Below are 11346 nucleotides of genomic sequence, written 5' to 3' on the forward strand. Positions count from 1 at the left end.
AGAAGAAGAAGAAGAAGAAGAAGAAGCTGTTTCTTGAACGGCTTGTTGCCCAGCAACTCTGAAGAACGAGGAGGAGAGAAGGAAGGTAAGTAGCGGGCGCAAGCTGCAGGTATGACTGAGGACTCAACTCAAGTTTTGAGTCCAATGAAAATTTGAGGATGCAATGTTGATGCCAGGTGCCCGCCAGGTGCCACTTGCAGATATATTCCTCTTAGCGGGAAGTCGTTACACGCCCCCTGGCTCCAGTTGCTCCAGTAGGGGTCACAGCGCGGTAGTAAGTAAACGGCCTCAGGGCATCCAATTAGAAATTGTGATCGAAATCGGAGGATCTATTTGACGCTGAGATGAAGCTGGTGAGGATTTTGTATCGGTTGCTTTGATGGTTGGAGTATATGTGATGAGTGTCAAGAGTATTGCACTGGGCTTCAGGCGAGTATTCGGGCACGACGTTGCCTCTTTGACAAACAGGGCGCAGTGGTGCCTTTAAAAGATGATGTTGACTTTGGAGAGCGATCTCTGTTATTGAACCGCGCTGTATTGTCCCAATTCAGTGTAGTAAGTGCGTTCGTTGTCGGCGGAAGTATGGGATACTCCAGGAGCAGAAGACAGCAAGGCACACGACACTTGAGAATGGCGCAAGGGAAGGTTGTAATGGTTGATCACAAGACTCAATTTATTGAGGTACTTCTGTCAATTCGACGATTAATCGCTGGTGTTCTCGTAGAGTATGAATGTCCTGCGCTCAAACGTCGTGGCTAGCACGTTGGCGCTCGACCAACAAGTTCCAGGAGTCTACCCTTTTCGCAATTGCCCAAAGACACAAACCATTTACCATCGACCATGCAATGTGGCTTTCGTAACTTGAATTGATAACTTTTGCTTGTCGCTGTCGCTCGTGGGCAATGCCTCGTCTCGTGTCGGCGCAGAAAAGGGGTAATTCGTAGCGCGTTATCAATCAGGAATCGTCTTCAAAGCCGGGTTTAAGAACCTCATATCAAGCGTCGTATCTATTTAGAGAAGTGAAAAGAAAGAAATGGAAGAAGAGAAGGAGAAGACTTCTGGAAAATGAAGAGTATACCCTCTGGTGCTTGATCTCGGGAACCTGCATATGGCTACACTCAGCAATCGTCATGTCCCCTGCACGTTCCCCCTCAGCGCGTCAGTACAGAATGACAGAATGGGAGTTTTGCATCGGAATCATGGCAATTTGCATGTTTGAATCATGGCCCTGGCGTGTCTTCAGGGGGTATGCGGGATCTTGCATCACGGCCAGGGTCGCACCTAATCAAGGCAATGAGGGACAAAGCAATGTGACACACGCGTGTCGTTCTACATGGGATGGACAAGATTTGACAGCAGTTAATCAGAGCTAAAGGGTCGATGTTTCATGATGGAGCGACATGGGTTGTGACTTGTCGTGTATCTCGTTGTCGCCGCATCATTTGTGAGTGGCTCGCAAAGAAACTGCTTGCTGCAACGAGCATTTGCGCAATTGCAAGCATGCATGGACAAATTTTACACCACAATTGCTGTTTGGGCATCAGACTACATGCAGCAAACGTTGACACTTTCATTGACCTGCATGCCGAACAACACATGCAAGCTCATCATCAACCACAAGCCTCAAAGAACAAACATATGCATGGACAGAGTTGGCGATTTTATTCCTCTCCAGGGTATTCCGTGTATCAAACCCTCCCACCAAAAGCAACAACTCGACCAAGATCCATGATATCATGCAATCACTCTTTTCTATTACACAAGTGTTGGTACACCTCATAACAAATCGCTTTTGGAACCCGCGATAATGACTCCACAGACCAAAGCCCCCTTTCGCCGGAAAATGCCCGCCGCATTCCTTTGCCTTTGACCCCATTTCGCCTGGTAAGAACACCGACCAAAACCCCGGGATACCTGTCGTCGTGTACGGACTCGATATATATAAGCAGGATGCACAACTGAAAGACGACCAGAACCTTCTATATGATCGCAAAACCTGCATGTTCCAGCTCAACACCATCAGGAAGAATCGGCCGTCCTTGCATCGGGAAAGGCCAGAAAAGGGGGTTTTCCATATTGTCTCCTGTCTTCTGGACCGAAGGTGATCGTTCTCCCATGAATGGTCCCGCGCCCCATTGGCACGTAATATCTCCGTCCCTCAGGTTGGGCGAGAAGAAGTTGAGACTCCCCGTATGCGGCAAGACCAAACGGTCGTACTCTTCCGCTGTGAGCTTATCGACGTTGTTTTCGACATCAATGTCCCACTTTGCGGCCAAATAACGTAGTATGTTGAGAGCCTGCTCAGCGAATTGGTGGCAAGGAGCCATCTCAGTGAGATCTGAAATGCCTTGAGTGATGGATTCGGCCACACGAGGATCCACCTTGACCGCTTTCTCCATATCCGCCTCGGTCGTATCCGAGCCGACAGTTGTTGCACCAATCGCTAGGTGCATGATGGCTGATGTGAGAACAAAATATGGCACGAACGAGGGCGTTCGCCGCAAGGTGTAGAGTGAAGAGTAAGATCTTAGAAGGCCTTGAATGGCGTCGGCCGCCTGTGAGCAGACATCGCGAGGTGAGACCTTGGATCCAATGATCCGTAGCTTGATTAGAGGCCGGAACAAGAGTAGGATCGCAAAATGATAGTACATGCTGCTCAAGTTAGCGATCGTGATGAAAGAAACGTGTTGGGCTCGAGACTTACTGAGCGAACAGCACAGCTGGGGTGAAATTATGCCCCAGGCGAAGGACCTCAGGTATGCGATCATACCAATTGAGGTACTGTGTGTACATGTTCAAAAGTTCTCTCGCTGTAAGGGGTTTGCCGGGGGAATGCAGAATGTACAGAGATTGGTGTACGAGCTCGCTGAGTTCGCAGAAACATTTATATACGGAACGCACGTTAGACGGTTGTTGGCATGAGCGTTGTAAGGGAGCGCCTGTCACAGTCAGCGATAGTCATGGAATAACACATAAGAAACTCACCATCGTCAGTGTAAGGCACCCATAGAGACGCTTCGATGTCTCCTATTATCGCAGGCTTTGGTGGTAGGTGAGGGAAGCAGGAGCATTGCGGTAATGAGCCTGTGGCGAGGGACCATGCACTGTAGTATCTGTTAGAGGGAAATCTCACGATGAAAGGGAAAACTCACTGGTCAAGCGCAAAAGCACCCCAGAAGGTTGCTGACTGCACAGCGAGTTCATCTTCATCTCCTTCGTCCATTATCCGGTGAAGTCCCATCTCAATGGCGAGTCGAATACTCTGCCCAGCGTAATACCAACTCTCTGAATCTCGCCCACAACTAGCCTCTCGGATCGACATTATCCCCAAAGCTTGGATAGTTGTAAGGGAATGGTGATCCGTTTCCTGGGCAAATAGTCTCAATGACTCCTTGAAGAAGTGGTCGCCAGACGTATAAGGGTCGTTGGGATTGGCTCGAGACATGGGCTGTGTCGAAAAGCGGCACCCCAATGCAAGAAGGGCATTCACCAGTATCGGTGAACAATATCGATTCCGTCCTTCCTGGAAATCCTGTAGAAAGTGTTCTTTGCTCAGGGACGCAAATGTTGGATACTCCCAACAGAAATACAACGCCAGAAGATGTTGAACAAGAACGCTATCGCCGGTAATCACGGTCCAGGTTGAAGACGGTGTTCGCAGCCCCGGTTCATTCAACGGTGACAGGATCTGTTCAACTCCACGATATCGTGGAAGACCGTCCGAGATTTGATCTGGATTCATCCCTTCGGCCCAAGACCCAACTCGATTTTGTGGCGGTCCTCGCATATCTGTCTGCCAGTTCATGACGTCGGGATGTGAGTTGCTCCTCGTTGATCCGGTTTGGCTGAAGGAAGATTGCCAGGGACTATGCTGACCCATCTCGGGCCTCATGGAAGACTGCTGTGGCTGTTGATGGTTCGCACCAAGGCTCATGGCTGCCAATGTACCCAGTCCACCTCCTGGGAACCCCGGGTTAGGGCCCATGGTAGGCGCCTCGGAACGGGGAGGAAACGAAGATATCGAACGCTCCCCAGGGCGTGGTGCGCTTGCGAGCCATTCTGAAATGGTTTCGATGGGTTGGCCGCCCCGAAGGCGGGTTAAAACCTCTTCCCATAGTTCTGGTCGGACAAGAGCAGCGAAGACTTGGTCACTCGAACGCTGCTTCTGTCGAAGAGTTTCGATTTCGGTTCGGAGGTTCTCCTTCGACTGGCGCACGGGAATCTCGTATACACATTCGGCATCTTTCTGTGCTCTACATCGTCCGCACGGTTTTTTGCCATCGCACTATAACATCAATTGTTAGCAAGGATGAGTTTACGGGATAATCAATACGGGAACGAGGCGAGCACTGCAGCCAATTGTGGAAGCCCATCACAAGCTAAATGAAATGTTGTGGTGGGACATGCTATGACGTACAAGGAAAGTGAAGAACAAGAGCGGACTACGCAACCAGGGACTCCAGGAAAGTAAGCTGATCTGCTACATACCTTTGCGCGCTTCTTGCGGCATTCTGTGCAGGCATTGGGCGTCACAACACCCAGCCCTCGGCGACGTTTCGAGTTTTGTGTATGGGTGACGTTGGCTGTTGCAGGACCAGATGCAGTCGAGGGCGTATTGGAGGAGTGAACTGAGGTGGGGGTAGGATTCCCTTGTGAGGAAGCTCCCCCAACCTGCGCAGTAGCTCCTTGCGGCGTGTGTTCAGCACTGGGTTGTCGTTGACTGCCAGCGTCTGAATATTCGTTGTCAACATCCATCACTCGAAAAACGAGCCTGAGCGCAGGCTATCGCAAAGTTACAAAAGTTTGTGGGACAGAGGAAAGGTTCGCTGTTTCGCTATTGTCGTGTGTATGGAACCAGGCGTCCGTCGTGAAGCTTTGTGAGCTCCAACCTTCAGCTCGAAGAGCTTCGGGTGAGATGAGGTCTTGGAGGGGCGACGGCGGAGGGCACGGCGCAGTCTGACATGCTGCGAGGGGATTCGCGATGGTGTCGTCAAAGTTACAACCTGAGTCTTGAAGCTTGAACTCTCGCCTTGTTCTCCTCTGGTCACCGCAAAAAATGCAGGGCTGATTTTTTGGCGCCAGAAGCGAAGATGACTTTGGGCTGTTGGTACCTGAATGACTTCTGCTTTCTCAGTCGCGTCACGGCGGCCTTGTAGCGGGGAGAATGCGATGCGGAGACAAGACGGTTGAAGATGGCCCACCTAAGCTCTTACAATTGCATCAAGACCAGTCGCAGCGAGTCGTAGGTCAAATCTGGGTAAAAACCCCGGGCAATGCGCATTCGTCGACTAGCTAGTAGAGTGCTAGGCTCTAGCACGAAGTAACCGAACTAGAGGTGAGCTTTGGAAGTTCACAAGGTCGAGGATACGCGACCGGGGGGTTCGAGGGAGCTCGAGGCCGACTCCGCGAGTCAAGGGAGAGAAAATGAAGGCTTGCAGGAGTCGCAGATCAATGGCGCTTTGAAGCGCGCAATATTGTTTCTCTTTTTTCTGTCGCAATTTGCGTTCTCAAGAGGGATTAACAAGGTTGCTAAGAAGTACTGGTATACTTGGTGTCCACTCAATCGTCGATTGCGCCGGCAACAGAGACCAAAAGTTGGGCGCTGTGGTCCATGCACAACGTGGATTGGCAACTATTTGAGTCGAACAATTGAAGATGTTGAAGTCAAATTGAGACCGAAAGCGGAAATTTTGCGCATGTAACGGAAGTTGAACAAATTAGGAGTGAAATGAGAACTGATTGATTGTAGGGATGTGTGAGAAATGGGACGATGAAGATTGGCTATGTCCGGTATGGGAATCTCTTGCGATTGCGATCACGATTATCGTCGCGCTCGATTACCAGGTTCGGGCCGGTTCAAATAGAGGCATAGAACCACGGCGAAGCTTTCCGACTGTAGCTTTAATTTGCCTGATGCCCTGTTACCGTGCTGAATAAATCCTGCGTTTCCTCGGCGAACTCTGCTGTAGATGGTATGTCTCGTAGCTGGGATCCTGGCTCTGTCTCACGCTTCATGTCGTGGAACCGACGATGATCGAACCGCGGATATGGAGGCTCTATAGGGAAATATAAAGAGCGTTGATGAGAGATGGAGATCAAAGTTGAGAAAATGATTAGGTGGCCGAATGAAAGAGCTCTTTCTGGTTCTGCCTGAGGTAGAACTCGGAAGGTGCGCTCAACCTCTTCAGGTTATGTTATCAGAGGGTTGTTCCGCTTTTGACTTCTGAAGAAAAGATCGAACTCTAATTTGATAACCGGTAAAAATATTCTTGTCTTTCTAATCCAAGATGACAGCCCAAGCTAGGATTCTTCTGTCCAAAGTTCTCTGATAACCACGACCAGATCGACCAGACCATACCAAGCTCGAGATTTAGTTAGGGCCATGGTCTGAGTGGGCAATGCGCTCGAGTCGTCACTCTGCAGTTGTAGACTATCAATGAGCCTTTCTTATTGCTCGCCCTCTCATCGCCATTCTCCAGCTGCAAATCATGTCTTTTTTGAACGTTGAGATGTCTGAGACAAAGCTGTTTTTGTCCGCACCGCAATTCCCCTCAGCTTCTTGGCAAGGAAAACTGCAAAGTTGTACGCCATCAAACTTATCTCCCAGCCTGATCCGAGGTCTCATCCACCACAAGCACGTCTATCGTCCAATTGGAACGTTGCGGAGTCTGTCAGATTGTGCATGCTTCCTTGCATTTGGCGCATCCTTCGAGCCCTCCATCTTATCACCGTAACTTCGCATCGGAAGAAGCCAAATGGATTTAAAACGGACGGCCATGACCAAGCCCTATGTTTCGTTCAATGAGACCTCTCAAGAAGGGAGTAGGTCCAAAGCCCCTGTGGATATGATGTCAGAGATATGGTAGGCTTGCGGCGATCAGAGCATCATGGTTGATCGTAGGCTGGGGTAAGTTATACCTTGGCAAGATATGATTGACATTGCTGGATCGAAGTGCTGTTGATGGTACTGGAGCAAATGCCAAGAAAGCTGCCACACAACACTGGGCGACCCTGATAAATGGCCTTCAAGTGGGTAAAAAGGAGCGATTTCTCATAATATTGGTGTTCATTCCAGTTGTCTTCTTCATCTTCACCTGAGAATTAACTTTCATGCCAGGGCCATCCGTCGAAGTGCCCCTCTCAACCTTACCCCACAGTACGTCATCAGCCTCTGACAGCCTCAACGTTCAATTAATTCAGCTTGGATCATAACCTTAAGCTGAGCTGCACTGTAACATGGCCTATAATTGCGGCCTCTGTGGCTGATAATGCCCTTCCAACAGCGATAACAGGGGTTGAGAGAACTCTTCAGTAACAAAAGATGCAGAGTTCACTGCCGTATATAGTGATTGACAATGTTACCCCAATATCCATTCATCCGCCCATGATACCACCGTCCATGCTATGACCTGATTTTCCAAACACCACCGAACCACGCCCTGTATACATGCGCCCAGTTCCCATACACCACTATGATACAGCCATGTTATTCAATGACAAATGGAATAATATATGCCTAAATCTCCATCAGAGTCTATGCAAACGGCTCGCGACGCCCTTTACTAGGACTTCGGTTTTTAACAGGGCTACGGCCTCGATCCGTCTTGCTTGGGCTCCGACGGAGTGAAGGAGTGTATGGAGGCGCAAGAATCGTCTTCATTTTCGGCGGCGGTGTACTGTCCGTATCGGTACCATCGTCGAGCAACATGTGACGCTGCATCCTTGGTGTTTGAACAGGAACCCACATGAATCCGGGACCATTCTCAGGGGCCATGGACGGATCGTGAGGTGGAGCTGCGGGTTGTGACTGAACGGGAGGTGCTGGCTTGCTGACATATCCACCCAAGAAAAAGTTGTTCGCGAATGCGCAGAAGATAAGAACAGCAAAGAAGAATCCCTGTGAAGTGGTTAGCTTGGCGATCAGTAGTATGCTGCATGAGGTACCCACCCAAGCCTTGAGGTTCATTGCTTCGGAAAACTCGTTGATGATCTCGGCGATTTGCTTGGCGGTCACCTTGACCCTCATGATGGCTTCAGGGTTCTGTGTCATGCATTCAGACCACTCCTCGCATGCCACTCTGAGCGCGGGACGGTCGTTCTTAGCGCATCCGTTGATACTGTACTGAGTTTGGCATTCCGTAATTCTTCCCATGATCTCGATTCGTGCCATCTCGTTTGCATTTTCGATATCCGTTTTCACTGTGCTTACAATGGACCAGCCAATGTAGACAAAGACTGATACCAGGAAGAAGTTCACAATCAACTTGACCCATCTGTAAAGATTGTCAGGGGCATTAGGGTGTTCGTCCAACATATGCAACAGAGATCCCAAGAAACCCCTTGGCGCTTCCTTTGTTGCCTTCTTCTTGCCACGAGTTCGTCTCGGCGCGATGCTATCTTCCGAATCGGAGTCTGACTCTGTCCAGCGGTGTCGAGTTATGCTGCTGACATCTCTATCGAGATTGTGTCTCTTTCGCTTGCGAATAAATTCTGATACAGAGAGGTCTCGAGTCGCCCGTATTTCGCCTCGACCTGGTGTATGCTTTTTGCTTGAGAAAGGAGTCTTGCTGTAACGAAAGGACTTGTCGATCTTGGAGGGACTCGTCATGCCACTCATGTTGAGATCGCTCATCCGGTCCGCCTCAGGAGTATCGTTCGGGAAGTCAGAAACTTCTGTCAGGGCAGGGCTATCTTCTGCGCCTGAAGCTTCAGACAGCGCAACGTCATCAAAAGGTCGTCGGGGTGTTGTAAAGGCAGGGTTACGGAAAGCTGGCGCGGCAGCTCTCGATGATAATTGAGGAGTAAAAGAGGATTGCGGCGGTTTCGTTTTTGAAGGTGTCCCTAGATTTGCGAAAGGATTTGGTCTTGAGCTCGATTTCGAAGGGGAGCCAAAGACTACGAGTAATGGTTAGCAAAGAGCTGCCAGACATCGTTGATGATAGAAGCTACAGCTACAACTGTGACGCCGGTAAAGGTAAACTTGCCATTCTGTGAGTTACTTTTTGCTGCATGTGTAAAAGGACTTGTGGGATCAAAAGGGCCACTGTTCTGGTACTCCCAGTCCATAGGACCTTCGTAAGTTCGACGATCCATAATCGATGATAGCTACTGAATAGCTCGAATAATTACGGTATAAGGTTCGCCAGATGGACAGAAGTTGGGGTTGACGTTGGGACAGCTGTAGTGACTGAAAGCAGCTGCCAGATTCAACCCATCAAGTATTCTTCAATCCATCCGTGGCAACCAAAAAGGCCAAAGTAAACAAAGGGTGCGGGTCACCTGCCTGAGGTTTCTAGGTGGAGCTTCACGATTATGTCAGCGAACAGGGGTCGCGCCTCGCACCTGTGGCGGCTCTAGCCAGACAAAGAAAGTTGAAGGTTTGCGAATTGTCAAATCTTTCCATATTCACAGCTTTCGACGAGTCTTAACCAACAAAATTTCAAGCACCAAGCTCTCGAAGCCTCTGAAGCGCTGTGAATACCAAGTTTCAACAAGCGATAAAGAACTCCCAGAGCGATCTCGCACGATCGACGACGCGACGCCATGTCGGAAAGGGATTCCCCAATTGGCGAGCACGCCAATGAGCCTGTCAACGACGGCCAAGAGCAAGAATATGAAGATGCTGTCGCCGCCGCTGATTCTGATCGCGACTCGGATGCGCTGTCCGAGGTAGACGAGGATCAGTTCGAGGATTACGACCCCGAAACGGCCAACATCGAGGACCGCCCCGTTGACATTGACGAAGATGTTGCTCGCACATTGAAAGCTACAAAGCGAAAGCGCGCAGATGGAGAGGCCCCGAAGAAGCCACGCGAAGGCCGCCGAGATAAGAAGCGCCGAGATCGAGATGAAGATGTTGATATGGATGATGCAGAGGATGGGGGCAAAAAGTCACGACGTTCAAGACGCGCTGCTGGTGATGTAGAGCGACGTCAACGTTCTAAGCCTGCTAGTCCAGAGCCAGAGAAGGAGGAGAACTTGACACCGGCGGAGCGAAAGCAGCGAGAGCTCGACCGAATGATAGATGCGGCAATCAAGAAGCCAAGCGGTCTCAAGCGCAGGAAGAAGGATGAGATTGTAGGTTTCAAATTGCATATGCTCAAGTTCTTCCACTAATTTCTTTTTGCCCAGGATCTTGAGGACGAGATTGATGACCTTCTAGCGGATCTCAAGGTACAGATGGAGCAGGCTTGTCAGGCTGATAACCAAGCTCGCGAGGCCGGCCAACCAGCTTTGCACAAGCTGAAGCTTCTCCCCGAGGTCACCGCTATCTTGAACCGAAACAACGTCCAACACGCCGTTCTGGATCCCGATACGAACTTTTTGCAGCACGTTAAGTTCTTCTTGGAGCCTCTGAACGACGGCTCTCTTCCAGCGTACAACATTCAACGTGACATTTTCAACGCTCTCGCCAAGATGAACATCGAGAAAGAGGCACTCCTCAGCAGCGGCATCGGAAGAGTGGTGGTGTTCTATACTCGTAGCAAGAAGCCCGAACCCAGTATCAAGAGAATTGCTACACGACTCCTGGGAGAATGGAGTCGACCTATCCTGAAACGAACCGACGATTACAAGAAGCGCCAGATCGAGACCCGTGACTACGATTATGAGTATGTATTCTCTTGCGGCTTGTTTCTTACACGTGCTAACTTTGATGCCAGATCTGCCAAGATGGCACAACGCCAGAAGACCAGCTCTCAATTCAGTCTTTCCCAGCGTCCTGCCGTCAACGCCAAGGATGCTGAGCGCGAACGTCTACTGGCCCCATCGCGAGGTAACAACTCGGCGCGTATGGTCAACTTGCCTTCGAGCTACACTGTTGCTCCCCAGAGCACCTTCATGGGCTCGCAAAACTCCAGCCATCGTCCCCTTGGTGCTGGTGGTATGGAGGCTTTCCGCAAGATGGCTCAGAAGAGCAAGAAGCGGGCTAACTAAGGCCAAAATTCACGGTTGGATTTTCTGCGGAGCTTCTTGGAACGTACCATATTCAGGCGAGCATGACGGTTGTAAGCTATTAGTTGAGACAGAAGATGGTTGACGCACGCGGGTTCTAGGTTTGGCGTTCTCGGCGTTCACATAATAGGCTATTAAACACATCAAAATCGGAGCTCTCATGATGGGCTAACGCGAACTACTTTTTCCATATCATCCTTGTTTGTGACTCTGATACTTGTGATGTGAAACATGGTCGTCCCGTGCTCTTGAGACACCAGATGACATGGACGGTTGGCTTCCACGTGGTGTTGGGGATGTTCAGTCGCTAAACAAATGCTAGAAAGGTGAATGTAGTTGACATGGTGGGATGATTCACCCAATCTTGAAATCTTGCATTCTTCGTGGCAACCT

General features: G+C 50.0%; 3 protein-coding genes across 5 annotated transcripts; 1 reads left to right on the forward strand and 2 right to left on the reverse strand.

Annotated features, from left to right (window-relative positions):
* Nucleotides 1-1603: 1603 nt before the first annotated feature.
* FOIG_12609 (uncharacterized protein) lies at nucleotides 1604-6219 on the reverse strand. Of its 2 annotated transcripts, XM_031213526.1 has the most exons (5): nucleotides 4489-6219; nucleotides 3153-4285; nucleotides 2986-3104; nucleotides 2705-2939; nucleotides 1604-2652 (listed from the first exon to the last, which is right to left on the reverse strand). In XM_031213526.1, exons 1-5 carry the CDS (start codon nucleotides 4753-4755, stop codon nucleotides 1980-1982), a joined length of 2427 nt encoding a protein of 808 aa, XP_031056857.1. In that variant the 5' UTR covers nucleotides 4756-6219; the 3' UTR covers nucleotides 1604-1979. The 2 variants fall into 2 exon arrangements, with proteins under 2 accessions (XP_031056857.1, XP_031056858.1); XM_031213527.1 differs by lacking the exon at nucleotides 4489-6219 and having other exon boundaries at nucleotides 3153-4326.
* An 841-nt stretch (nucleotides 6220-7060) lies between these two features.
* On the reverse strand, nucleotides 7061-9230 carry FOIG_12610 (uncharacterized protein). 2 transcript variants are annotated; one of them, XM_031213529.1, is made up of 3 exons: nucleotides 8985-9230; nucleotides 7949-8895; nucleotides 7061-7897 (listed from the first exon to the last, which is right to left on the reverse strand). In XM_031213529.1, the coding sequence occupies exons 1-3, from the start codon at nucleotides 9091-9093 to the stop codon at nucleotides 7535-7537; spliced, it is 1419 nt and encodes a 472-aa protein (XP_031056860.1). In that variant the 5' UTR covers nucleotides 9094-9230; the 3' UTR covers nucleotides 7061-7534. The 2 variants fall into 2 exon arrangements, with proteins under 2 accessions (XP_031056860.1, XP_031056859.1); XM_031213528.1 differs by having other exon boundaries at nucleotides 7061-8895.
* A 134-nt stretch (nucleotides 9231-9364) lies between these two features.
* Nucleotides 9365-11339, forward strand: FOIG_12611 (transcription factor IWS1). Its single transcript, XM_031213530.1, has 3 exons — nucleotides 9365-10077; nucleotides 10132-10610; nucleotides 10662-11339. The coding sequence occupies exons 1-3, from the start codon at nucleotides 9544-9546 to the stop codon at nucleotides 10933-10935; spliced, it is 1287 nt and encodes a 428-aa protein (XP_031056861.1). The 5' UTR covers nucleotides 9365-9543; the 3' UTR covers nucleotides 10936-11339.
* Nucleotides 11340-11346: the final 7 nt, after the last annotated feature.

This window comes from Fusarium odoratissimum, assembly GCF_000260195.1.
Source record: "Fusarium odoratissimum NRRL 54006 unplaced genomic scaffold supercont1.27, whole genome shotgun sequence".
NCBI lineage: Eukaryota > Fungi > Ascomycota > Sordariomycetes > Hypocreales > Nectriaceae > Fusarium > Fusarium odoratissimum.

Bases quoted from the DNA above. Each gene is read 5' to 3' on its own strand.
- FOIG_12609 (XM_031213526.1), bottom strand. From the start codon at position 4,755: ATGGATGTTGACAACGAATATTCAGACGCTGGCAGTCAACGACAACCC. The intron at 4,286-4,488 runs GTATGTAGCAGA...TTGATGTTATAG, and splicing joins GCCGCAAGAAGCGCGCAAAG to TGCGATGGCAAAAAACCGTG. The intron at 2,653-2,704 runs GTAAGTCTCGAG...TAACTTGAGCAG, and splicing joins CCAGCTGTGCTGTTCGCTCA to CATGTACTATCATTTTGCGA.
- FOIG_12610 (XM_031213528.1), bottom strand. From the start codon at position 9,093: ATGGATCGTCGAACTTACGAAGGTCCTATGGACTGGGAGTACCAGAAC. The intron at 8,896-8,984 runs GCAAGTTTACCT...CATTACTCGTAG, and splicing joins AAAAAGTAACTCACAGAATG to TCTTTGGCTCCCCTTCGAAA.
- FOIG_12611 (XM_031213530.1), top strand. From the start codon at position 9,544: ATGTCGGAAAGGGATTCCCCAATTGGCGAGCACGCCAATGAGCCTGTC. The intron at 10,078-10,131 runs GTAGGTTTCAAA...CTTTTTGCCCAG, and splicing joins GCAGGAAGAAGGATGAGATT to GATCTTGAGGACGAGATTGA. The intron at 10,611-10,661 runs GTATGTATTCTC...CTTTGATGCCAG, and splicing joins ACCCGTGACTACGATTATGA to ATCTGCCAAGATGGCACAAC.